The following is a 27,569-nucleotide window of genomic DNA, read 5'->3' on the forward strand; positions in this document are numbered from 1 at the left end:
TGGGGAATCTTTCATGACGATGAAGCCTAAGTTTTTTGTTGAGCATTTAGAGGACACATTCGGGTAGGTGGAGGGTTTGTCCAAGATGAGATCTGGGTCAGTCTTGATCAAAACAGCATCCTCTGCCCAGTCATGGGAGTTACTCTCTTGTGACAAGCGGGGAATGTTTCTGTAACCATCACGCCCCGTAAGAGCTTAAAGTTGGTCCAGGTTATCATATTTCACAGAGACCTTCTTTTGCAGTCCGACGATGAGCTGCGCACCAATTTAGAGCAGCAAGGTGTACATTTCGTCCGGCATGTCCACCAGGGTCCGAAGGATAATCAGGTTGCCCCCCGGTGCCTTCATCTTGGCCTTTGAGGGTGATACATTGCCTGAGAAGGTCAAGGTGATGGTCTACTGGTGTGATGTAAAGCCCTATATCCCTCCCCTGATGCAGTGTTTCAAGTACTGAAGTTCAGCTGTATGCCTCCCCCTGTACTTCCAGCATCACATGCCGAGACTGCGGACGCCCATCACATCCCAATACTCCATGCGCCCCGCCTCCCATCTGTGTCAACTGCAGGAAGCACCATTCGCCTTGCTCACCTGACTGCAGGATTCTCCAGAAAGAAAGGAAAATCATGGAATACAAGACCCTGGACAGACTGACCTACACTGAGGCTATGAGAAAAATTGAACGCCTGCATCCTGTACATATGACATCGTCTTATGCCGCCGCTACAACAGTTCTGGCACCGTCAGTTCCGCCAGTCCAGGTCACTTCTCAGAGCTGGTAGACTACACCTGTCCTCTTGATGGTGGGGGGCATTTCCCTCCCTGTTGCTCCTGCACCACCTACTTTGGGAGCACCCCCCCCCCCCTCCCCAACCATCGGGGATGTTGTGGTGTCACAGCCGGACACCACACTTGCTAGGTGGTAGCTTTAAATCGGCCGCGGTCCATTAGTACATGTCGGACCCGCGTGTCGCCACTGTCAGTAATCGCAGACCGAGCGCCACCACACAGCAGGTCTAGAGACGCGGACTAGCACTCGCCCCAGTTGTACGACGACTTTGCTAACGAGTACACTGACGAAGCCTTTCTCTCATTTGCCGAGAGACAGTTAGAATAGCCTTCAGCTAAGTCCATGGCTACGACCTAGCAAGGCGCCATTAACCATATCTGGAGACAGTCTCACTTGTATTAACAATAGCGATGTACCACAATGATGGAATAAAGTTAAGTATCTGAGGAGCTGCATACTTTTCTCTATAGCATTCACAAAGTATCCTGTTCCAGACTTCACACCAGTCGGCGTGTGTGTACGCGTGCCTTCGGTTACCCGTCACTGTGGACTGGCTGTCTTGTCAGTCCACTACAGATGTCCATCCCCACTTCTGAGCCAGAGAAGCGTTAAGTCTTCTTCAGCTTCTCTCGCTAGGAAGGGGTCCCTTGGGTCACTCCCTTCCCATGTTTCTTCTAGTGGGAAAGACGACACCCACCAGTAACTGAAGAGCCCAAAAGCAGCTGGTCGTAGGGCTTCACGCTCATCCTCAGTCCCGGAGACGGAGCCAGTGAAGTCCTCCCAGACAGGGAAACCCAAGGAGCAGCAAGAGAAATGCACAAAGAAAACCCCTAAGACCAAGGAAAATGTGGTGGCACCCACACCACCGCTACCTACATGCTCTGCGGCTGAGGATACGGTGGTGATTTTGGCGTCCGCTGAAGACCTAGATCTCACCAGACTCACAGACACGGTGGATATAGACTGCTCAGGCAATAAATCGGTGGCAGCAGGTGACTCTGATGCATAAACTGCCTCATTGAATATTTCATGCCTTCCCAGTCTCATGATGTCATCCTCCAGTGGAATTGCAGCGGTTCTTTCACTGCCTGGCTGAGCTACAGCAGCTGTTAAGCTTTACACTTGCTAATTGCATTGCCCTCCAGGAAACTTGGTTCCCAGCAATGCGGACCCCTGCCCTCCACGGCTATAAGGGATATTACAGGAACCATAGTGACTATCATCAAGTGTCAGGTGGAGTTTTTGTTTATGTTCTAAACTCGGTCTGTAGTGAATGTGTGCCCCTTCAAACCCCTCTTGAAGCTGTGGCTGACAGAATAGGCATGACACAGGAAATAACTGTCTGCAATGTATATCTTCCTCCAGATGCTGCAATACCCCTGAATGTATTAGCTGCACTGATCGATCAACTCCCTAAACCTTTCATACTTCTGGGAGATTTTAATGCCCATAACCCCTTCTGGGGTGGTACCATGCTTACTGGCCGAGGCAGATATGTCGAAACTGTACTGTTGCAATTTGACCTTTGCCTCTTAAATACTGGGGCTGCCACACATTTCAGTGTGTCTCGTGGTAGTTACTCAGCCATGATTTATCAATTTGCAGCCCAGGAATTCACCCATCCATCCTCTGGAGAGCACATGTGGTAGTGACCACTTCCCCATCTTCCTGTCACTGCCCCAGCATCAGGCACACGGACGCCTTCCCAGATGGGCTTTGAGCAAGGCAGACTGGGGAACTTTCACCTCTGCTGTCACTGCTGAATCTCCCCCACACGGTAACATTGATGTGATGGGTGAGCAGGAAACTAGCACAATTGTTCCTGCTGCAGAAAATGTGATCCCTCACTCTTTAGGGTGCCCGAGGCGTAAGGCCATCCGTTGGTGGTCACCGGAAGTCACTGAAGTGATTAAGGAGTGTCAGCGAGCTCCACAGCGGCACAAGCAGCACCCTTCCCTGGAGCGCCTCGTAGCCTTTAAACAGCTCCGTGCCCATGTTCGCTGCCTTATCAAACAACGGAAGGAGGAGTGTAGGGAGAGATAAGTCTCCACCATTGGGTGCCACACGTCACCTTCGTAAGTCTGGGCAAAGATCAAATGTCTTTTCAGGTACCGGGTCTCAACAGCTGTCCACGGTGTTACCATAAATGGCAAACACGATTGCTGAGCACTTTGCTGAGCACTTTTTTCGAGCCTCTGCATCGGAGAATTAACCCCCAGCCTTTCGCACACTCAAACGGCAGCTGGAAGGGAACGTCCTCTCATTCATTACATGCTGCAATGAATCCTATAACGCCCCATTTACAGAATGGGAGCTCCTCACTGCCCTTGCACATTGCCCTGACACAGCTCCTGGGCCTGATTGCATCCACAGCCAGATGATTAAACGTCTCTCATCAGACTACAAGCGACATCTTCTCGTCATCTTCAACCGGCTCTGGTGTGATGACGTCTTTCCCTCGCAATGGCGGTAAAAACCCGCTTGATGCGGATAGCTATCAGCCCCCGCCCCCTCCCCCCGGAGGTCTACAACTCTTTTGCGGATACGTGCGTGGCGAGCACGGCGCCCCAAGCTATTGCAGTTCTCCTTCCTTTCCAGGCTGCCCTTCCCCATCCCTCCTCGTCCCCAATCCTTCCCCCCCCCCCCCCTCCCCCCCTTACCACCCTTTCACACTTCCTCTTCTTGGGAGTAATGTATCGAGCCTTTGTCCGGACACGGACGTTTGAAAACTCCAAGATCCTGTTTCCTTTGTTTTTCTCCATCCTCACGCTTTCTTCGTCTATTGGTCTTTCCCCACATTCACTCTTCTCCTTGCTTTCATGCCCTTCGTTCTATCTCTGCCTCATTCTCCTTGCCCTATTCTCCCTGTCTTCTGCCCAAAAAAGAAATCTAGATGAAACTCCTGTTCCAGAAATTCTACCACCAGCACCGAAGTTTCTTGTTGTCACAAGATCTGATGGTCACGATTTCTCAACAGTCAACCCTTTCGTCATTCAGAAGGGTGTAGATGCAGTTGTAGGACCAGTGAAATCTTGTACTCGGTTGCGCAACGGTACCTTGCTGTTGGAGCAGAGCGCACCCTCCAGGCCCAAAAATTACTTTGAGCCCCTCTCTTACACACATTTTCTGTATGGGTGGAGGCCGACCACACCTTGAATTCGTCACGTGGCATGGTGTATACCAGGTCACTCGACGGACTAACTGATGAGGAGATTCTGCCCTTCCTCTCTGATCAGGGAGTGACGGCCATCCATCGGGTCGTGAAAAGGGTCGACAAGGACCTCATACCGACCCAAACCATATTCCTGACATTCGACAATATGCAACTGCCTTCACGAATTAAAGCGGGTTATAAGATCATTTCTGTTCGGCCGTATGTACCCAGCCCTACAAGGTGTTACCAATGTCAGTGGTTTAACCATACACTGCAGTCTTGTTCAAGTGCGGCTAAATGTGTTACCTGTGGCAGGGGGGACTCCCATGAGGGTGACTGTCCACCTCCGTACCCCGGTTGCATTAACTGTATGGGCGACCATGCTGTCTCCTCTTGCGACTGCCCCGCCTACAAAGATGAGAAAAATGAACAAGAAATTTGAGTGAAAGAGAAGGTGTCGACCTTGACTGCTCGCAAGTTATTCAATAGCAGAAAGCCCACTGTGCTTCCGGCGGGTAAATACAGTACCGTTCTCACCTCTCCTCGGCCTACCAGTGAGGTAGCTACACAGACATGCGATCTAGCATTTAGCTATTCGGTCGTCAGATGGGCGGCCAGTGCTACGATCGCCCGATCAATGTCTCCCCTTCTTCCCACCAATCCTAAGGCTCAAACGTCATCATCTGCTACTGCTAAGATGAGGACCTCTAAATCAGATGCTCGGACCTTCAAAAAAGAACCAACATGTGAAGATTTCTTGCGTACACAAACTTCATAGCCATCAACTGTTCTTTCGACAATACGTAATTCTTCAAAGAAGGCTCACAGCATCTCTGCTGAGGTGCGTTTCTTCTCGTGCGCCACCCAGCCGTTGCCGTCCCAGGCCATCTTCAATTTCGCCAGGCCGCACCGCTGGTAGCCGATCATCTGGCCTTTCATCAGCGGAGGAAGCTGCCCCTCCTGACAAGCTCAGGAAGGTGGCAGGTGCAATTGTTGAGTTGATGGACCATGAATCACTACCTATCGATTGCAGCAGCAGTGCTCCCTTGAAGCCAGGCCCTCAGCGGCCATCAAGGTGACCATTTCTTGTTTCTTCTTTTATTTTTGTTTTCATAATGGCACTTCTTCAATGGAATATTCACAGCATTCGGTCCAACAGAGAGGAATTGAAATTGCTCGTTTGAATGCACTGCCCGCTTGCCGTAGGTCTCCAAGAAACGAAGTTACGCCCCTGCGATCGTATTGACCTGGCACACTATACCTCCGTGTGTTTTGACCTACCCCCTGTGGCAGGTATTCTGGCTCATGGAGGGGTCATGTTGCTGGTTCGGGATGATGTCTACTACGATCCAATCACGTTGCACACAGATCTGCAGGCAGTTGCCATCTGAATTACTCTCCCCACTTTCACATTTTCCATTTATACTGTTTACACTCCATCATCATCTGCCTTTACTAGGGCAGACATGATACAACTGATTGATCAGCTTCCTACACCATTTTTGTTGATTGGAGACTTTAATGCCCACCATCCCCTTTTGGGCTCTCCAGCATCCTGCCCGAGAGGCTCCCTCTTGGCAGACCTTTTCAACCACCTCAATCTAGTCTGCTTAAATACCGGTGCACCTACCTTCCTTTTGGACGCAACGCATACCTATTCCCACTTGGACCTCTCAATATCCACTATCCAACTTGCACGTTGGTTCGAGTGGTATGCTCTGTCTGACACATACTCAAGCAACCATTTCCCCTGCGTAATCCATCTCCTGCATCACACCCCTTCTCCACGTTCCACTAGCTGGAACATCTCCAAAGCCGACTGGGGGCTTTTCACCTCCCTGGCGACCTTTCATGATCAAAACTTCTCCAGCTGCGATAGTCAGGTCGCATACCTCATGGACGTTATTCTCACTGCTACTGAATATTCCATCCCTCATACTTCCTCTTCTCCACGTCGAGTCCCAGTCCCCTGGTGGACTACAGCATGCAGCGATGCTATTCGTGCTCGGTGACGTGCTTTACGCGCCTTCCAACGCCACCCTACAATGGCGAACTGTATCAGTTACAAACGACTCCGTACACAATGTCGTGTGTTATCAAAGAAAGCAAAAAGGCTTGCTGGGTGGTTTTCACCAGCTCATTCAACAGTTATACTCCTTCGGTTGTCTGGGGTGGCCTGCGCCGACTATCTGGCACCAAGGTCCACTCCCCGATTTCTGGCCTGACTGTAGCGAATGAAGTCCTTGTGGATCCTGAGGATGTCTCAAATGCCTTTGGCTGCTTTTTCGTGGAGGTTTCAAGCTCTGCCCATTACCACCCTGCCTTCCTCCCTCGAAAACAAGCAGAGGAGGCACGGCCACCTTCTTTCCAGTCTTTGAATTGTGAAGGTTACAATGCCACCTTCACTATATGTGAACTTGAAAGTTCACTCACCCGGTCCCGCTCCTCTGCTCCGGGGCCCGATGGTATCCATTTTCAGATGCTGAAGAACATTTCTCCTGCACGTAAAGGCTTTTTTCTTCATGCCTATAATTGCATCTGGACTGGAGGTCATGTTCCCACACGCTGGCATGAAGCAATTGTTGTTCCCATACCCAAACCAGGAAAGGACTAACACCTTCCTTGCAGTTATCACCCCATCTCCCTTACCAGCTGCGTCTGCAAGGTGATGGAGCACATGGTAAATTCTCAATTGGTTTGGCTCCTTGAATCTCAACGCCTCCTTACCAATGTCCAATGTGGCTTTCGTAGGCGCCGCTTTGCTGTTGACCACCAAGTTACCTTGTCGACCTTCATTATGAACAACTTCTTGCATAAGCGCCAGATGGTGGCTGTATTCTCCAATTTGGAGAAGGCTTGCGACACCTGTTGGAGAGCGGGCATTCTCCGCACGATGCACACTTGGGACATTCACGGTCGCCTCCCTCTTCTTATTAATGCATTTTTAATTAATCGAATGTTCAGGGTACGTGTGGGTTCTGTTTTGTCAGATGCCTTTCGCCAGGAGAGTGGGGTACCCCAGGGCTCCATTTTGAATGTAGCCCTTTTTGCCATAACTATCAATCCAATAATGGATTGCCTTCCAGCTGACGTTTCAGGCTCCCTTTTCGTAGACGACTTTACAATCTGCTGCAGTGCTCAGAGAACATGTCTCCTGGAGCGCTGTCTTCAGCGTTGCCTAGATCGTCTATATTCCTGGATTGTCGCTAACGGTTTCCGTTTTTCTGGTGAGAAAATAGTCTGTATGAACTTCTGGCGTTACAAACAGTTTCTTCCACCATCCTTACATCTCGGTCCCATTGCTCTCCCATTTGTGGAGACAACAAAATTTTTAGGTCTTAAATTTGACAGGAAACTTTGCTGGTCTCCACATGTGTCTTACTTGGCTGCCCGTTGTACCCGTTCCCTAAATGTCCTCCGTGTTCTCAGCGGTACGTCATGGGGAGCAGATCGAATGGTCCTGCTTTGCTTATATCGGTCCATTGTCCGATCAAAGCTGGATTATGGGAGCCTTGTCTACTCTTCTGCCTGGCCGTCCATCTTACGCTGTCTAAACTCTATCCACCATCGGGGGTTACGTCTGGCGACTAGAGCATTCTACACCAGCCCTGTTGAGAGTCTGTACACTGAAGCTGCTGAATTACCGCTAAACTACTGGTGTGATATGTTGCTTTGTCGGTATGCCTGCCGGCTGATGTCAATGCCCGCCCATCCGTCATATTTCTCCTTCTTTGACGACTCTCTTGACTGCCAATACGGGCTGTATGTCTCTGCCCTGTTACCTCCTGGAGTTCGCTTATGTGGCCTGCTTCAGCAACTTGATTTTACCCTCCCTACGACTTTTCGAGTGGGTGAGCGCCCGACACTACCTTGGCTCCAGGCTCAGGTTTGCGTTCACCTTGAACTCAGCTCTCTCCCAGAGGAGAGGACCGTGGATTCTATATACCGCTCGAGGTTTGTCAAACTTCATTTGAGGCTCACTAATAACGTCTTTATTTACACAGATGGCTCCCAGACTACTGCTTGCGTCGGATGTGCCTTTGTCGTTGGGGATGATACCTTTCAATACCAGTTCCTTGACCAGTGTTCAAGCTTTACAGCTGAGCTTTTTGCTCTCTATCAGGCTGTTCAGTATATCTGGCCACTGCTACCTGTTGTCCGGTGACCCCGCCCCGCAGTGCCCCTGTGGTCATCCATTGACAGTGCGCCATGTTGTATTGTCCTGTCCCCGTTTTATTCACTCTCGTGTTGTCCTGTGTCTGCCGTCTACCTTACAGGAACTTTTAGCTGATGACGCTTGAGCAACTGCTCGTGTCCTTAGTTATATTACACTGACGGACTTGTCCAAAAAGATCTACCTCTTTTATTCTGTTTCTCTGCGTCTTTGTAAATACTTCCTGGTGGTGCCCCCTTGCGTTTCTCTACGCTATTAGTGTACTAACGTTTGTGACTGGGTGCTAATGACCTTAGTAGTTGTGCACCCTAAACAAAAAAAAAACCCCATCAGCCTCACCAATATTCTTTGTAAGCTGCTAGAACGTATGGTATGTCAATGGTTGGGTTGGATCCTGGAGTCATGTGGCTTGCTGGCTCCATGTCAGGGCGGCTTCCACCAGGGTCGCTCTACCACTGATAATCTTGTGTCCATCAAATCTGCCATCCGAACAGCCTTTTCCAGACGGCAACACCCGATTGCTATCTTTTTTTACTTACGTAAAGCATACAACATGACTTGGCGACATCATATCCTTGCCACATGGTATGAGTGGGGTCTCCGGGAACCACTCCCAATTTTTATCCAAAACTTCCTGTCACTCCATACTTTCAGTGTCCAAGTTGATGACTCCCATAGTTCCATCCATATCCAGGAGAATGGAGTCCTTCAGGGCTCCGTATTGAGTGTCTCTCTATTTTTAGTGGCCATTAATGGTCTAGCAGCAGCTGCCGGGCCCTCCGTCTCACCTTCTCTGTATGCAGAAGACTTCTGCATTTCGTAATGTTGTTCCAGTACTGTTGTTGCTGAGCGGCACCTCCAGGGAGCCATCCACAAGTCGCAGTCATGGGCTCTAGCCCACAGCTTCCAGTTTTCAGCCGCAAAGTCATGTGTCGTGCCTTTCTGTTGGCGTCGTACCATTCATCCGGAACCCGCACTTTACTTTAATGACAATCCACTCACTGTAGTGGAGACATATCAGTTCCTAGGACTGGTTTCCGATGCTCGATTGACTTGACTCCCTCATCTTCGTCAGCTTAAGCAGAAGTGCTGGCAGAACCTCAATGCCCTCCGTTGCCTGAGCAACACCAATTGGGGTGCAGATCTCTGTACGCTGCTGCAGCTTTACAGAGCTGTTGTCCAATCCTGAATTGACTATGTCTAGTACCTTCTGCCGCGGAAGTCGAACACGCGGCAGAACAAATTGACGTGGTCAGCCCATAGAGGGCTTTGCCTCCGCGGCGGCTATTCCGCGCAGCGGCTCTCGCGCATTGAGGGCGCCACCGCTAAGCCACGTGCAGACAGCGGCCTATAGCCACTCCCTCCGGTTTCGTATATAGGGACCCGCTCTGCCCTAGTCCATCCAGTCTGGTACTCACTCTGGATTTTGTTTCTATCTCAGCAGTGCTGCGTTCTGGTCGTTGCTCGTTGTTGACATTTGCCTGGCTCTGGTTCCGAGTGGATTTACGTTTGGTGTTTGGTGTTGTGGTCTCCACAAGCCTCCGTTGTTTCTCTCTTCCTTGTTGTGTCGCTCATAGTCAGTCGTGGTCAGTTGTTGTCGTTGCTCTGTCGTCCGACTCGTCGTGTGTTTACCCGGTGGTGCGTGCTGCACTGCCGGCGGCTTCCCCACCTGGCGGCTCCGATCCGCAGCCCAAGGCATTCCCACTGTTGGTTGTGGTTACATTTGGCGACGAGGTAAACGGAACATAGGAGTGTGGAAGAGAAATTACTCACTCTCTTAGAGCAACAGCAGCAGCTCATGCGACAGCAGCAGCAGCAGCAGCAGTTGGAGGTCTTACAGACCTCACTGCAGTTGCTCTCGGACAGGGTCAATAAACGGGATTCCCTCCCACCTCTTTCCCCAGGTGCCCCGCTTTCAGACACGTTCCCACATCCACCGTCGTTCCCACCATTCGACGACACAAAAGAGGATTGGGAAACGTACCTGCATCGTCTGAAGCAACATTTCTTCTTGTCTTGGGCCTCACCGGACACGTTTTTCTTGCTCCGCAAGTTGGCACCGTTGGCCGACCCCGTGGCTCTCTCCTTTCACGAGATCTGTGTGTTGCTAACTAACTATTATTCCCAGCGATACCACGTGGTTGCATCTCGCTTGGAGTTCCATCAATACCACAAGCAGCCGGGTCAGTCCTACCATTCCTGGGTGACGGATTTGTAAGGCCTCAGCAAAAGAATGCAGTCCTTCAAATTTGTCGTTTTACCATAAAGTAGCTGTAGCGTTACTTTTAAATGGGACTTCTTGCAGGCATCACAAAGGGTCATTGACTGTGGAAGACTGGAATTTTAGATTGATGAAGTTAGTATAGTAAGTTCAAGCTGCAGCAATTGCACTTGATGATGGCTACCATTGAATACACATTTGTCTCACAATTATCAGTGAGATGAGATGAGATGACTTCTAGTCAACAGTCTTGATCCTTGGTTAAAAAGTGAAGCTGTAGTTGAGTACATGAAGATACTCATCCTTACAAACTAAATCTACACTGACAGAAAAAAATTGCATTGCCAAGAATGTGTTGTGCAACATAAACAAAATTGGTAGGCATGTTTCTAAATCTGAAAGATGATGTCTGTTCATATTTTGTGCCAGTTGCATAAGAGTGGTGCTAGTAGCAGAAATATGAGGATGTAAATCAGGTTTGCTTTAAAAACATGCTGTAACAGCATTACCATTGAAATTCGACATGGTGAATGGTGAGTTGGTGTTAGCCAAGAATACCCTTAAGGTGGCAAAGACAACATTATCAACACATCACTGACTTTTAACAAGGCTATGAGAAGCTGGATGTGCCTTGTGCAATATGGCAGAAAGACTTTGCTGATACGTAGCCAATAATCATTGCTGGCAGCAGTGATCACAAGAATGTACAGTCTCAAGAAGACTGGCTTCCCAATGGCCACGTGGCATTACCAAGAGGGAAGACAGTTGTGTTCGACATATGACACTGGTGCATCATACTGCAACTACAACATGCCAGTGATAGCCGTGTGTTGATCAGAAGGAAGCCAGTTGAGAGCCTGCAACCATCCTGTCTGCATGCTAGACACACTGGACCTATACCTGGAGTTATGGTCTGGGGTGCAATTTCGTATGACCACAGGAGCACTCTCATCATCCTAACTACAAATTTCTGTGTCAATATGGTGATTCGAACTGTTGTGCTGCCATTCATGAACAGCATTCCAGAGGGTGTTTTCCAACAGGACAATGCTCGCCCACATACTGCAGTTGTAACCCAACATGCATTGCAGTGTCGACACATTGCCTTAGCCTGCTTGATCCCTAGATCTATCTCCAATTGAGCACAAATTGGCAGACCCAATGAGGGGAAGAGTGGCCCAAGCCTCATGTGGGGCACAAGTCTTTCGATATCTCGTATCGCCCAACATGCAAATTTGACAAATAGCAGATTGCTATTGTAAAATAAACTTTGCATTATACAATAAATAAAAGAACATTACTCCAGCACCAGCATGACCAATCTAGGTTTCTCAGGCCAGTTGCATATAATGCTGTTTTGTATGTAATCTTGAATGCATTACATTTTCCTTAGATATTGTGCACTAAAACCATCTTGCACAATTCTATTTCATGTTTAACGATGACTGCACTATATTTTCTGTAGATATTGTGCACTAAAACCACCTTGTATGGAGCTGAAAATCCGCATTATTCTTGAAAATCCTGCCAAAAAAAATGTCTCCATAAATGTGCAGAGCAACAGCTATGAAATGTTATAATTTGGTAAGTTTGTCAAAAGCATCAGAGATAAGACACTTCTTATTCCATCAAAAGGTGATTTTACACGAAAAAGAAGTATACAAAAATATTTTGCATTGACCAGTAAACACAAAATAAAATATTTCTATATGTATATAGCGGTCCTGTAAGAATAATAAAAGGGAAAAAATGAATTAATATGAAAGAGGTACATAGGACATGCTGGTACTCTTGATGTGAAGAGGTAATGTCCTCCTTCTGTTGTCCGTAGAACAGCCAACTTATGTGGGAACTCTCATGTTACTTGATGTGATATTATTTCTTGGTCAAAGAGGCTTGAATATTAGAGCTTGTAAGTTACTGTGATCCATTTCTTGTAAAGCACATTAGCAATGTCAGAGCCTCACAAGAATGTGGGAAGCGGGTAAAAGTGCATTATGTGTCAAGCGAAGCTTAGAACAAATTTAGTTTTAGTTGTGCGCATCGTGTCATAGGTGCCATCTTAGAACAGAGAGAGAAAGAGAAATGTTATTATTGATGCAACTCTGATTCAAATCATATTGAACAGACAGCATTCATCGTGCATTGTATTTACTTCAAGAAAGAAATTGATGAATATGAAATAAATGTACAGTGTTTGGAATTCATAGATTGTAATCAGAAAATGAGAATTGCTGAGGCACATTTAATTCAATCAACACTTGTGAAACACTCAGTTCTTATCAGTGGGCGCTGCAGACAAGGTTATGATAATGAAAGTAATATTAGAGATCTTGCAAAGGATTGGTTTGGGGAGTAGAGAGACTAAACTGCTGGATTGTCAGGTCTTGGAAGAAAATGAATCCTATCACTTGAAATCGGGGAAATGAACTGAGCTGTGTAACCACACAGAAGAAGAAAATGAAAGAAGCAAGCCAAAAGTGAAAACATTAACTGAAAGGAAAAAAGTGGTAGAAGGTGGTAAAACAATATAGCAGATAGCCTGGTCTGGCTGATCGCAAGGATTAGAAAGGATGAACCAGCCACTCTGCAACACACTAAAATCTCCAGCCTAAAAGCACAAGGAAAGAGAAACACAGATGGTAAAAGGATAAACACAAAGTCAGACAGCACCAGGAAGAGTTAAAATGTAGGTAGGGTGAAGGCCTGGGAGAGATCACATGCCCACTCTTAGATTGAGTGATATTACAAAGCAGCTCAGACACATTTATTCAGTGAAATCCTGTTGCAAAATTTTCTGTATGTGCTTGTCATGGTTTTATGTGGAGTTTATGCAACTGAGAGCTGTCATGAAGCACATACTTTTTCAGATTGCTTCAACTTCTTTTCAACTTGTTCAGTATTAGTCCACAATGGTGGTAAATTCTGAAACAGTGTATTAGTAGTTCTTTATGTCTGATACCAGCTGCAGTGCTCAGGCTGGTGCTGCAATATCAACAGCAGCGTACTTTGATAAAATTATTCAGACTCTCAGTAACTTAAATTTTTCAGCTGAAACATGTTCTGTGGTACAGGGTGTTTTGGGTTATGTGTGATCATTCAAGTGTTTAATCATGGCATCAGTTCAGCTAAATATGTTGGTGCCAATTGACTACAGAAGCAGTTACTACAAGCTCGAAACACTACCATTGATGTTGAGGTAGAACACTCTGAGAGCTTATTAAATGAATTAACATATCTTAATGAATATTGGAACGCCATTATCCCTGATTGAAAGGTGTTGCCGGTGTAATTAATATCAGTCCTGAATTTCAGGAGGTGCACCTTAAGAAGAGGAAGTCATTTCATGATAAAACCACTAATGAAGTGACAGGTGTGAATTCAGGAAATTTATTCAAGATAAGTCTATTTTATGCCATTATTGGCACTCTAGTGTCTAACTCAAAAATCCAATATCAAACACTTAAGATTTTAGAGGAAACATTTGGGTTTTATGGAAATACTCAAAGATGACCAGCGAACACATTACCGAGTTATGCCCGTTATTTATCAAAGAATATTGTAAAGATGTCATAACAGATTTTGAGGATGATATTAAATATTTGAAAACAACTCGTTCTTCAAACTTAGAATGCATTACTTTGGAACCATTGGAACCCTTGAATAAGAGACAAAAGCTTAAAATTTTAAGCTTGTTTCCACAGCTTTGTGCAAATTTTACACTCTTCCAGTGACTGTAAAGTTGTCTCAGATCAACTATGTATCATTGATGTCTCACTGATTTGGGGACCTAGACAACTGAATATAATAGGCAAGGCAACTAGACTCTGATGTTGTGATTCATACATTTCCTGAACAAAAGGCTTGCAAAGTGCCATTGACAAAGTTATAGTCAAGTTGGTTCTACTGTGCTACCCATTGCTTGACTAATTGGGATTTACGTGCGAATGTGCTGATGTCTGTTTCCTGAAGTTTGTGGGCACGCCAGGGAATGAGTCAGATCAGAACACTCCTGTCGCATTGTTACTGGCACCACACATTTCATCAATAAGCAAATCATTATAAGACTTAGTCTTTTGATGAATTCTTCTCAGGTTATCAGCCAACTTCTCCAGAAGGTGATGGGTATGAAACTCATTGAAACGTTGCGACAATATGATGGCTGATAACCCGAGAAGAATTCATTATTGGAATATGCCGAGAAAGACTGCAATCACATATACTTAGTCTTTTGTTTTAAAGTGGAGTGAAAGTAAAATAAAGCAATTTAAAAATAAAAATAAATGAAACATACCTGTATTTTACAGTAATTCATTGTTGAGTATTATCTGAAGCTGAACTTGTAAGTTACTCAGTCGTATCAGCTTTCTACCTTGCATTGTACGCCATGGTTGAGCTATCGTCCACTTGGGCTCCTGATAAGTCTTTGTCATTACTTTTGTTACCAATTTATTTTAATTCTTTCAGTGTCCTACTCCATGAAAGCATGATGGTGCTAGTATTCTTTCACAACATATATTACCTTTGCACACTCATTCACGATTCGCCTCGTGTGTTAGTTCTTTCAAACCTGCAGTGAGAAACTGGAGACATGATTGATGTCTGTTTTTTTCCCCTAAATTCTAAATAATTTTGACTATAACAGAACATTATACAAGGTGTATCATAATAGCTATTACGTTTTCTGAAATAATAGAAGGCATGAAATTAAACATTTTTCTTGATAAAACAGTATCCAGTTATGCATCGTTTTGAACTTTCACTGGGATGAAGAATGTTATATATTATAATAAAAGTGCTGGAAAGACTTCATTGCAAAATGAATGCTTGATCTTAGCAAGGGCACATCACACATGTGCGCTACTAATTATTTTCTTTCTGTGAAATTATTATAATTAAATACAAAGAAAATTACAAATATATTTATAAATGTTATTGAAATTTGCAGTTGCCACAGTCTAATTCTGATTGAAAATGTGGATGGAAAGCAGACATGTGAATGTAGAAAATGTGCTCGGAAAAAAATTATGAATTGGAGGCAGGAAATTGAACTTTCTGTGTCAGTTCTGTAATTAGGGAGCCTGTCTTTTCATGCTTTTGTAGGAAAACAATGTTACATATTATAATACCTGCAACTAAGTAAATAAATTTCGCAGAAGATATACTGTAACTTATAACAACAAGTTAACCCCAGTAGTTGCTTCCATGGTAAGAATTACAGCTGAAACAAAAGCATCTAAGACCTGAGTGGTGAGCTCTGGCTTTTGTGTAGAAAATTAAGCATTTGCAAACACTGTAATACTGATAAGTACCAGTAATCTGCACATTTCTGTCCTCTGCAACATGAGAAAATTAGGGACACTCTGATACTCCTGTACATAAACTTTCTGCTCTGTGTCGGAACACTTTGCACTATTGCTTTGTGGGAATCAGCTTTCAAAATACAATGCAGTGACAAGTCTGTATAACTTCCTCAAATGTTCACACATTCTGTAATATAGCATTTACACTGTGTACAACTTGCAACTGAAGTTAGTACTGATAGTAGTGGCTCAGTGATACAGAGGTGTATACTACCACATACTCTGATTTAACTTATTGCAACTGTTAATTCACTCGAATTGCGATGGCAATATCTTGTGCAACATATGTTACCGTAGTATAACCAGTGGACAAATGCTCCTGTCAGAAAAGGTGAATATGTTCCTCTTGAAAAGCCTCTGACAGAATAGTGAGAAACCAGTTGCCTGAAACCTCATTCCACCTTCCTCGCCAAAAATTTTGGCATTTGAACATATTTGTGCTGTTTTAACATAGTGCATTCTACATCCTTTTATCTAGTCTCTCTGTGTAGTGAAACCATCATACTCAACATCTCCCTCTCACTACCAGTGTCTGTCTCACTGCCACTGCCTTGGTTTTTTTCCATTGATTTACAGTATAGTATGTCCCACAACCACTGGCCCCCACCCCTCATTTACACTATCTTCTTTTGTCTTTCCTTGCAGGGGGTTACAACTTAATTTTTCTCCTACACATCCTTCATTTTAATTTCCAGTGTCTCCTCTCTTTTCCTCCCATTGCCTCTATCTGCATGCATCTCTCTCTCTCTCTCTCTCTCTCCCTCTCCCTCTCTCTCTCTCTCTCTCTCTCTCTCTCTCTCTCTCTCTCCCCCCTCTCCCCCCTCTCCCTCCCTCTCTCTTTATCCTTCTCCCTTCTCTCCCCCACTCCTCCCAATCCTCTCCCTCTATTTTACTGCCATTCTCTCTCACTGACCATCAATATCTCCTTTCTCTTTGGCTCCCACAGCAATTGTCTTCACCCAATTCTCTTTCACTGACACTTTCTGTCTCCATCAGTCACTGTCTCCTCTGTCTTACGCCATCACTGTCTATCTACTACTCTCTCTTAGCACAAAAAGTGCAGATACGTTTGCATGCCAAAACTTGTGGTGAGGAAGACAGAATGAGGATTGGGGCAGCTGGTTCCCCACTTTCCTGTCAGAATCTCTTCAAGAGGAACATACTCGCCTTTCTGTGCTCTAACATGAGCATTTTTCTGCTGGCTCCCTTCTTTTTCCTGCTACAGCAGCCTATGCAGCTTACAAGTATATGAAATAAATTCAGTAGGTCAGAAAAGTTTTGAAAGCTTATTTGTGTACTTCAACACATTTATATACCTTGACACATATACTGATGAGCCAAAATATTATGACTACCCACTTAGTAACTTATTTTTCTGTGTTTGGAATTAAATGTGACAGATTATTAGTAGGTTAGTGAAGGTATGTGGCATTATATGTCTACACATAGGTCATGTAATTTGTGTAAATGACAGGCTGCTGATTTGTGTACAAGACATTGATGTGAGTTCACTATAATGCTCCTCAAACCACTATAGCACAGTTCTGGCTCCAAGACATGGGAATTATATCACTGATAGATGACATCAAAGTTGGAGAAGACATTAAACGTGCAGGGGTGCAGGTGGTTTGCAGCTGTCAGTGTGTCTTCGATGACTACGACGGGTCCCACGTAAGTGCTGCTCCCAAAGCATAATACTGCTCCCACCAGCCTGTGTCCGTGGCATGCGGCATGTTTCGAGTTGCCGTTCACCTTGATGATGCCATTTGTGGAGACGACCATTGACCCAGTGTACCAAAAATGAGATTCACCTGAAAAGCCGATATGCTTCCACTGATCAACAGATGATTCTCGATGGTCCCCTGCCCACTGCAGTCATAATTGTTGATGTTGTTGGGTCAACATGTGAACAAATAGGGGTGGTCTACTGTTGAGCTCTGTGTTCAACAATGTACGATGGAAGGTGTGCTCTAAAACACTTATGCATGCACCAACATTATGTTCTTTCAGTAGAGATGCCACAGATCACCATCTGTCCTACTTCACAGAGCAGACAAGCCTCTGAACCCCACATTCTGTGAAGAGTCATGGATGTCAACCATTGAGCACTGCTCTTCTACCTCTTTCCGTAGATGTTCATGACAATAGCACATGAACATTCGACTATCTTCGCCATTTTTGAAATTCTTGTTCACAGGCTCTACATAATAATAATAATAATAATAATAATAATAATAATATACCCTTTGTCAAAGTCCTTATCTCAATGAACTTGCACATTTGTAGCCCATATCTTCCCTAGGGTGATTCCCCATCCGTGTCTGCTCCACTTACATACTTTTGTTAACATGTCACAGTCTGAAATGGAACCAGGTACCACCCAACGTCGTGGTTAACATTGGTCATAATGTTTTGGCTATCAGTTTATGACTACGAATAACTGTGCATAATACAAGGTTAACACAAGACATTTGCTTTATGCATTTTTTTAAACACTTAACTCAATGATAGCAGTTCAGTGAAAATGCCTAGCTAAATATGTCTGCTTGTGTCTGTATATGTGTGGATGGATATGTGTGTGTGTGCGCGAGTGTATACCCGTCCCTTTTTCCCCCTAAGGTAAGTCTTTCCACTCCCGGGACTGGAATGACTCCTTTCCCTCTCCCTTAAAACCCACATCCTTTCGTCTTTCCCTCTCCTTCCCTCTTTCCTGATGAGGCAACAGTTTGTTGCGAAAGCTTGAATTTTGTGTGTATGTTTGTGCTCGTTTGTCTGTCTGTCGACCTGCCAGCACTTTCATTTGGTAAGTCACATCATCTTTGTTTTTAGCTAATGATATGTATCATAAAAAATTAAAGATATTTTACTGAATTTCCCATTTTCCATAATTTGTGGCAGTCAGTTTAAATTCTTTTCAGGCATGGTGATACCTTTTTAGCCTGTTTCTTGTTACAGCAGTATCACTTAAAGCATATTTGTGAAGGCATAAAGTGTTCATTATACAAAGACACTGCACCATAAAATTTTATTGATGAAAAAATGACTAAAACCATAGTTCGGTGACCTCAGAACCATAGCAGTGACCCTAGAACCCTTGCCATGTGTTCATTACACCAGTTAAAACAACATTTACATCACGGACCAGATATTATGTGCGTAGTTTACAGTATCAGTACAATAACTTTGAACCTCTGGACCTTGGTAACGGATAATGATATTTATAAAAGTTTCACAATTCCTTAAGAATATCATGTTAAGAACATATGATAAAATTTTCACCAGTCTATCATCAATAGAAATTACAGAAGTGGCCATCCCAACAATTGGTACTTTTTCTGACCCCCCCCCCATGTAACTTACCAAACAAAAGCGTTGGTATGTTTATAGACACACAAACACACACACAAAATTCAAGCTTTCACAACCTAAGGTTGCTTCATCAGGAAAGAGGGAAGGAGAGGGAAAGACGAAAGGATGTGGGTTTTAAGGGAGTGGGTAAGGAGTCATTCCAATCCCCGGAAGCGAAAAGACTTACCTTAGGGGGAGAAAAGGACAGGTATACACTCACACTCACACACATATCCATCCGCACATACACAGACAAAGCAGACACCTGTAAAGGCAAAGAGTTTGGGCAGAGATGTCAGTCGAGGCAGAAGTACAGAGGCAAAGATGTTGTTGAATGACAGGTGAGGTACGAGCGGCGGCAACTTGAAATTAGCGGAGGTTGAGGCCTGGTGGGTAACGAGAAGAGAGGATATACTGAAGGGCAAGTTCCCATCTCCGGAGTTCTGACAGGTTGGTGTTAGTGGGAAGTATCCAGATAACCCGGATGGTGTAACACTATGCCAACATGTGCTGGCCAGGCACTAAGGCATGTTTAGCCACAGGGTGATCCTCATTACCAACAAACACTGCCTGCCTGTGTCCATTCATGCGAATGGACAGCTTGTTTGGCCGGCCGAAGTGGCCGTGCGGTTAAAGGCGCTGCAGTCTGGAACCGCAAGCCCCCTACGGTCGCAGGTTCGAATCCTGCCTCGGGCATGGATGTTTGTGATGTCCTTAGGTTAGTTAGGTTTAACTAGTTCTCAGTTCTAGGGGACTAATGACCTCAGCAGTTGAGTCCCATAGTGCTCAGAGCCATTTGAACCATTTTTGACAGCTTGCTGCTGGCCATTCCCACATAGAAAGCTTCACAGTGTAGGCAGGTCAGTTGGTAAATCACGTGGGTGCGTTCACATGTGGCTCTGCCTTTGATTGTGTGCACCTTCCAGGCTACAGGACTGGAGTAGGTGGTGGTGGGTGGGTGCATGGGACAGGTTGTACACCGGGGCGGTTACAGGGGTAGGAGCCAGAGGGTAGGGAAGGTGGTTTGGGGATTTCATAGGGATGAACCAAGAGGTTACGAAGGTTAGGTGGACGGCGGAAAGACACTCTTGGTGGAGTGGGGAGGATTTCATGAAGGATGGATCTCATTTCAGGGCAGGATTTGAGTAAGTCGTATCCTTGCTGGAGAGAAACATTCAGAGTTTGATCCAGTCCTGGAAAGTATCGTGTCACAAGTGGGGCACTTTTGGGGTTCTTCTGTGGGAGGTTATGGGTTTGATTGGATGAGGAAGTGGCTCTGGTAACTTGCTTCTGTACCAGGTCGGGAGGGTAGTTGCGGGATGCGATAGCTGTTTTCAGGTTGTTGGTGTAATGGTTCAGGGATTCAGTACTGGAGCAGATTCGTTTGCCCAAACTCTTTGCCTTCCCATATGTCTGCTTGTGTCTGTATATGTGCGGATGGACATGTGTGTGAGTGCGAGTGTATACCTGTCCTTTTCTCCCCCTAAGGTAAGTCTTTCCGCTCCCGGGATTGGAATGACTCCTTACCCTCTCCCTTAAAACCCACATCCTTTCGTCTTTCCCTCTCCTTCCCTCTTTCCTGATGAAGCAACCTTAGGTTGCGAAAGCTCGAATTTTGTGTATGTGTTTGTGTTTGTTTGTGTGTCTATCAACATGGCAGCGCTTTCGTTTGATAAGTCGCATCATCTTTGTTTTTAGATATATTTTTCCCACGTGGAATGTTTCCCTCTATTATATTCATATCATTAATTTGAACCCAACAATTACGTTTGTTATTGTCACTGTTGCATTTCGAAATCTTTTCTGTCATCTTACTTTCTCCTTCTGTTTTTGCAAGTAGTTTCACTTTGTATTGACCTTCTCCTTTTTACCGTAATCTACCATACAATTTTTTCCCGCCTATATATACTCAATAATACGTAACCCACTTCCAAACCATAACAAAAAAAAAAAAATTTTTTTTTCTCCGCTTTCAAAACTACCGCTGCTATAAAATCCACCGTTTCCAGTTCACAAACAGTTCCTTTCACCTATTAAACAACCATTTCGGCTAGTTCTAATAACTTTCGCTTTATTTCCATTTCTGTTTTTCCCACATCACTGATCATTTTTAGCTGCTTCCCACAGATTTTAACGTCATTATTTCTTTGTCAGAGAATTGTTAGCCTCATTTTCATAATCTGCCACCACAAAACCACTCCTTTTAATACATTTACACGCAGTTTTTTTCGAAATTTTCCCAAATTTCTCCACTCTTTAACGTGTTTTGGCGGCAACACAACCACCTAACCTTTGCGCACATCGTTGTTTACCAACCCAAGTTCACCACAGGATCAACATAGCTCTGCTTTAACCAACACTTTTTCGACTTTTTTCACACCAGAGCTCCAGTTGCTTTCTAGTTCACCTTTATCTCTCCCCATATATTTTTATTTTCATTTTCATTTCAGCCTCATGTTACACTTTCCACCATCTAATACCATGTCACCCTCACAACATCCCCACTACAACCCCATTAAGTTTTATTTACATTCCCTCCGCAAACATGGCTTTGCCCTAGCCAGATTACGCTCCCATATTTTATTTACTCGGGCTTGTCTGACATTTGGCATTACCCCCAAAGGCCTCACACTTACAGTTCCCATCTCTGGCTGTAACCCTTCTTTCCATCAGTTCCTATACCAGTTCCAAACTGAACAATCCATTGCCCTCACCCACCTAATCCTTCACCTACACATCAACTCAGCCAATTAACACACCTGTCAAACTCCTATCCTTAATAAAAGTCCTCAATCTTTCCTCTCCCACATCCACACTGGCTGTTCAGAGCATCCTCCTACAGGCCAACTGCAAATTAGAACAGCATGCCACCCTTCACCTCAAAAAACTATCCAATCTCCTGGTTTCCCACCTCCGGAAAGGCAACTCACTCACCCTTCACAACCTTTCGAGCAAACCTCAGCCTTCTCTCATTGCACACAGACCCAGTCTCTCCCATCTACTCAATCTCCCACTTCCAGCTCCATTCCCCCCAAAATCTCAAAATTCTAATCAATACAATCTGGAACCACAACACCCTAATTCAGTAGTTAACCTTTCCTCCAAACCTCTCTCCCAATCCAAAACCTCTGTCATATCCAAAGGCCTCACCTTTAGCCCTACTTCCAGATTCAACCAAACAGCCCTCATCAAAGATTTACTGTCCTACACTCGTACTCTCTGCTGGAAATATCACTTTGCCACAAAGAAAAATGATCCTAATCCTACTCCTAATGATCCAGCTCCCCAAGACACTATCCAAATTGAACCCTGCCTGAAACAGTTTCGTCCTCCGTCACAGCGGGACCCACCTCCTCTTCCTCAAAATCACTCTCTCCAAACCTTCCAGGAATTTCTCACTTTCAGCCTTGCCTCTCAATCCTTCTTAAAAAATCTTAATTCTACTCCCAACATCACTGCTTAAGCCCAGGCTATCCGTGATCTGAAGGCTGACCGATCCATCGTCATTCTTCCGGCAGACAAGGGTTCCACGACCGTGGTACTTGATTGTCGGGAGTTTGTGGCCGAGGGACTGAGCCAGCTTTCAGACAACTCTACATACAAAGTGTGCCAAGGTAATCCCATTCCTGATGTCCAGGCGGAGCTTCAAGGAATCCTCAGAACCTTAGGCCCCCTACAAAACCTTTCACCTGACTCCATCAACCTCCTGACCCCCCCGACACCCCGCACCCCTACCTTCTACCTTCTTCCTAAAATTCACAAACCCAATCATCCCGGCCACCCCATTGTAGCTGGTTACCAAGCCCCCACAGAATGTATCTCTGCCTACATAGATCAACACCTTCAACCCATTACATGCAGTCTCCCATCCTTCATCAAAGACACCAACCACTTTCTCGAACGCCTGGAATCCTTACCCAATCTGTTACCCCCAGAAACAATCCTTGTAACCATTGATGCCACTTCCTTATACACAAATATTCTGCACGCCCAGGGCCTCGCTGCGATGGAGCACTTCCTTTCATGCTGATCACCTGCCACCCTACCTCAAACCTCTTTCCTCATTACCTTAGCCAGCTTCATCCTGACTCACAACTTCTTCACTTTCGAAGGCCAGACATACCAACAATTAAAGGGAACAACCATGGGTACCAGGACGGCCCCTTCGTACGCCAACCTATTTATGGGTCGCTTAGAGGAAGCCTTCTTGGTTACCCATGTCTGCCAACCCAAAGTTTGGTACAGATTTATTGATGACATCTTAATGATCTGGACTCACAGTGAAGAACAACTCCAGAATTTCCTCTCAAACCTCTACACCTTTGGTTCCATCAGATTCACCTGTTCCTACTCCAAATCCCATGCCACTTTCCTTGACGTTGACCTCCATCTGTCCAATGGTCAGCTTCACATGTCCGTCCACATCAAACCCACCAACAAGCAACAGTACCTCCATTATGACAGCTGCCACCCATTCCACATCAAACGGTCCCTTCCCTACAGCCTAGGTCTTCGTGGCAAACGAATCTGCTCCAGTCCGGAATCCCTGAACCATTACACTAACAACCTGAAAACAGCTTTCGCATCTCGCAACTACCCTCCCGACCTGGTACAGAAGCAAATTACCAGAGCCACTTCCTCATCCACTCAAACCCAGAACCTCCCACAGAAGAACCCCAAAAGTGCCTCACTTGTGACAGGATACTTTCCGGGACTGGATCAGACTCTGAATGTTTCTCTCCAGCAGGGATATGACTTCCTCAAATCCTGCCCTGAAATGAGATCCATCTTTCATGAAATCCTCCCCACTCCACCAAGAGTGTCTTTCCGCCGTCCACCTAACCTTCGTAACCTCTTAGTTCATCCCTATGAAATCCCCAAACCACCTTCCCTACCCTCTGGCTCCTACCCTTGTAACCGCCCCGGTGTAAAACCTGTCCCATGCACCCACCCACCACCACCTACTCCAGTCCTGTAGCCCGGAAGGTGTACACGATCAAGGCAGAGTCATGTGTGAAAGCACCCACGTGATTTACCAACTGACCTGCCTACACTGTTAAGCTTTCTATGTGGGAATGACCAGCAACAAGCTGTCCATTCGCATGAATGGGCACAGGCAGACAGTGTTTGTTGGTAATGAGGATCACCCTGTGGCTAAACATGCCTTAGTGCCTGGCCAGCACATGTTGGCATAGTGTTACTCCATCTGGGTTATCTGGATACTTCCCACTAACACCAACCTGTCAGAACTCCGGAGATGGGAACTTGCCCTTCAGTATATCCTCTCTTCTCGTTACCCACCAGGCCTCAACCTCCGCTAATTTCAAGTTGCCGCCGCTCGTACCTCACCTGTCATTCAACAACATCTTTGCCTCTGTACTTCCGCCTCGACTGACATCTCTGCCCAAACTCTTTGCCTTTACAGGTGTCTGCTTTTGTCTGTGTATGTGCGGATGGATATGTGTGTGAGTGTGAGTGTATACCTGTCCTTTTCTCCCCCTAAGGTAAGTCTTTTCGCTTCCGGGGATTGGAATGACTCCTTACCCTCTCCCTTAAAACCCACATCCTTTCGTCTTTCCCTCTCCTTCCCTCTTTCCTGATGAAGCAACCGTGGGTTGTGAAAGCTCGAATTGTGTGTGTGTGTGTGTGTGTGTGTGTGTGTGTGTGTGTGTGTGTGTGTGTGTGTGTGTGTCCAAACGAGAAAGTGTTGGTATGTTGATAGAAATATTTTTCCCGCGTGGAATGTGGAATGTTTGCGAGAGAGAGAGAGAGAGAGAGAGAGAGAGAGAGAGAGAGAGAGAATCTTCATAACAGGTATAGATTTTCAAAAATGAGGTTTATAGTTGAACTTCTAAAGAATGTACAGTAAAATTTTGAGCTTCTTGCTGTGATTAGTTACTTAGATTCTTGTGACCCATGGTGCAAAAATGGCTGAAAATAGATATTTGCAGTTTTCTGTGTAAGTTCGGTAACTTCGAACCTCTGGTCGTCAGTGACTGATAATGATTTCAAAGAAAGTTTCAAGATTTCCCATGAGTGACATGTAAAGAAGAAATGGTAAAATTTTCTACAATCTGCTATAAGTAGAAATTATAGAAGTTGCAATCCCCACAATTGGTATTTTTCATACCCAAAGATCAGGATTTTCTCAGGAATTACTGGTGAACAAATGATGTTTTTATAAAATCAAGGCCCATCCTAGACCACACCTAACACAAAATAACCAACTGATTTGCTCAATTTACTGGCTTGGAGAAAGTGTGCAGTGTTTAAATTTTGACCTTCTACTGAAGGATAGCTATAATATGCCTGTTCTTCCATTAGGTGTACAAATTATTGCCAGGTCAAGGCTTTTCCAAAGCACTTGATCCCATATATCTGTGATGAGTAGAAATTGAGGTATGACCACCTGAAAAATGGCATTTTCGTGCGCAGGACATTTTTCCTTCCATTTTCAGTCAGGAATCCATCCCTGGAGTTTATCAGTTTTATTAATGTTCACCCTGTTTAGTTTGAGGAGCCACATTCTTGAATGTTCTTGTTCATGATAATTTTATGAAATCTTTATGATTTTACAAAACTATGATTTTATGTAAAAATTCAGGTGATCCATCTGAAAAAGACATGCGCCATCTGTCAGTCTTTTTTTATAAAATGTATATTTGATTCTCAATTCTTCCTCCAAAAACTTTGAATGCCTAACAGACTCTGATAGTTGAATGGATTGCAAATATTCTATTATATTAATAGAACTTTTTGCTATTAAAGAGTGAAGAACCATTATTTGTTCCCAACAGTGACATGAATAAAATTGTAGAAACTTTTTGGTCAGTTATTGATGATTTGACTGTTGGCTTTCATCTCAAAATATATACTGATTTTTCTGATGCTTTGGCAGCATAAATGGTGGACTGGAATCAAGGCGTAATTTAAATGTACCTGTCATGTCAGTGTCTGAAGGCCTTTCCCTGGTCATTGCTGCTGTGGTACTCCCCTTTTACCCCATGTTAATGATTTTCAAGGACATCTGGGATTGTGTTGTGAGGAACTATGTGTAATCCACCAATCATATTATTATATGAAAGTCAGCACTCAGCAAAGTGACATATTGAGAGATGAAATATCAGATATGGCCATCTGTCTCTTAAGTTGACAGACAGAATTGGTCATATGTTGCACAAACATATAGTGAAGTCTATTTTTAAACTGACAAAGAAGATCGGAGACTATGTCAGAAGCGTATAGGACAAAAGACAGCCACTTACAATGTTAGGAGTATATTGGTACTGTATATCATGGACATGTGGAATAGTCTGTGTTGTAATAACCAGATGATTCGTTAACACCAGGGTCATTGAATATAAACAGTATTGCAGGAGGAGAGCTGCTACACTTGTTTGTTCAGGGAAGCACTTGAAATTCATAAACGTGACAATAGTTGTAATAATAAAGAAGAAATCTCAAGGTAAGTTGATTTTGGATTCCTGTGCTGCAGTAAATGACAGTTGCAACAAATAAGTGCAGAACCACAACAGTAATGACCAACGAAAGGGCTTCAGATGTTGGCACAACAGGAACACACAATCTCTGGCTGTGGACTTGACTCCAATCTGCCATCAGCATGGAGGTGACCTTAAAAAGAATGTCAGCCAAAGATACTGAGACAAAAGCCAACATGCAAAATGAAATTTACAGTTTTGTGTGAAATCATAAAGTTGAAACTGGAGAGAACTATCTGGTATTTCACTCATATAGTGGAACAATAATCTTCAGGTAATGACATTAAAGACCTGAACTTTTAGAGAAAAGAGTTAGAGAGCACTGCTAAAATTAATCATACATATAACTTGTATAAACAGACTGATGTATATTACTTCTTTGTTGCAGCCCAGTCTTTGAACAGGCTTCTTCTGATGATGAAACAAACGTGGGCCAGAATTTATAAACATGTGTTTTGTAATATGCAGGCTGTGATAGACTTAAACTTATATAAGCATACTCAATTTTTGTATATACATTTGGTATTAATTGTTTGCTTATCATGTGGTGGTTTCTCTAAATCTTAACCATGACTTCTTGTTTAAGAGTAGATTAAATCATAGCTCAGTTAACCCAGATTTAAATGAATTGTACATTTTATATTATCATGTCTGGAGAAGTTATGTGAAATGGATTCAGTTGTTTGTTACAGAAGCACTACTTTATACAATTGATGTAAAATATATTACTTTTATTATGTACAAATCAAAACATGATTTCCAATTTTTTTGTTTTATTACAATGGTGTTTGTTTCATGGATTCTTCTTTATCTGCTTGGTAAAACAGTTTCATACAAATAAAATAATGGAAAATCCAGGAGTGATGATAATGATGTGGAAAGGTTACATTGCTATTTACCACATAGAGGTGTTGGGTGGCAGGCAGGCACATTTAGCTATTGGACTAAGACCTTCATCAGATGTAGGCAAAACAAAACATACACACATTTACAGCTAGCACACACATGGCCAATGCCATCTCC

The 27,569-nt window shown here is 44.4% G+C and overlaps 1 protein-coding gene across 1 annotated transcript in view; it reads left to right on the forward strand.

Annotated features, from left to right (window-relative positions):
* The window catches only part of LOC126191218 (WW domain-containing oxidoreductase), a 128,107-nt gene extending 100,810 nt beyond the window's left edge, over positions 1 to 27,297 (forward strand). The window contains exon 8 of the mRNA XM_049932020.1: positions 26,935 to 27,297. Within this exon, the coding sequence (XP_049787977.1) occupies positions 26,935 to 26,992 (58 nt within the window). The 3' untranslated portion in view covers positions 26,993 to 27,297. The remainder of the gene's footprint in view (positions 1 to 26,934) is intronic.
* The last annotated feature ends 272 nt before the right edge of the window (positions 27,298 to 27,569 follow it).

The sequence above is a fragment of the Schistocerca cancellata genome, chromosome 6, assembly GCF_023864275.1.
Source record: "Schistocerca cancellata isolate TAMUIC-IGC-003103 chromosome 6, iqSchCanc2.1, whole genome shotgun sequence".
Taxonomy (NCBI): Eukaryota; Metazoa; Arthropoda; class Insecta; order Orthoptera; family Acrididae; genus Schistocerca; species Schistocerca cancellata.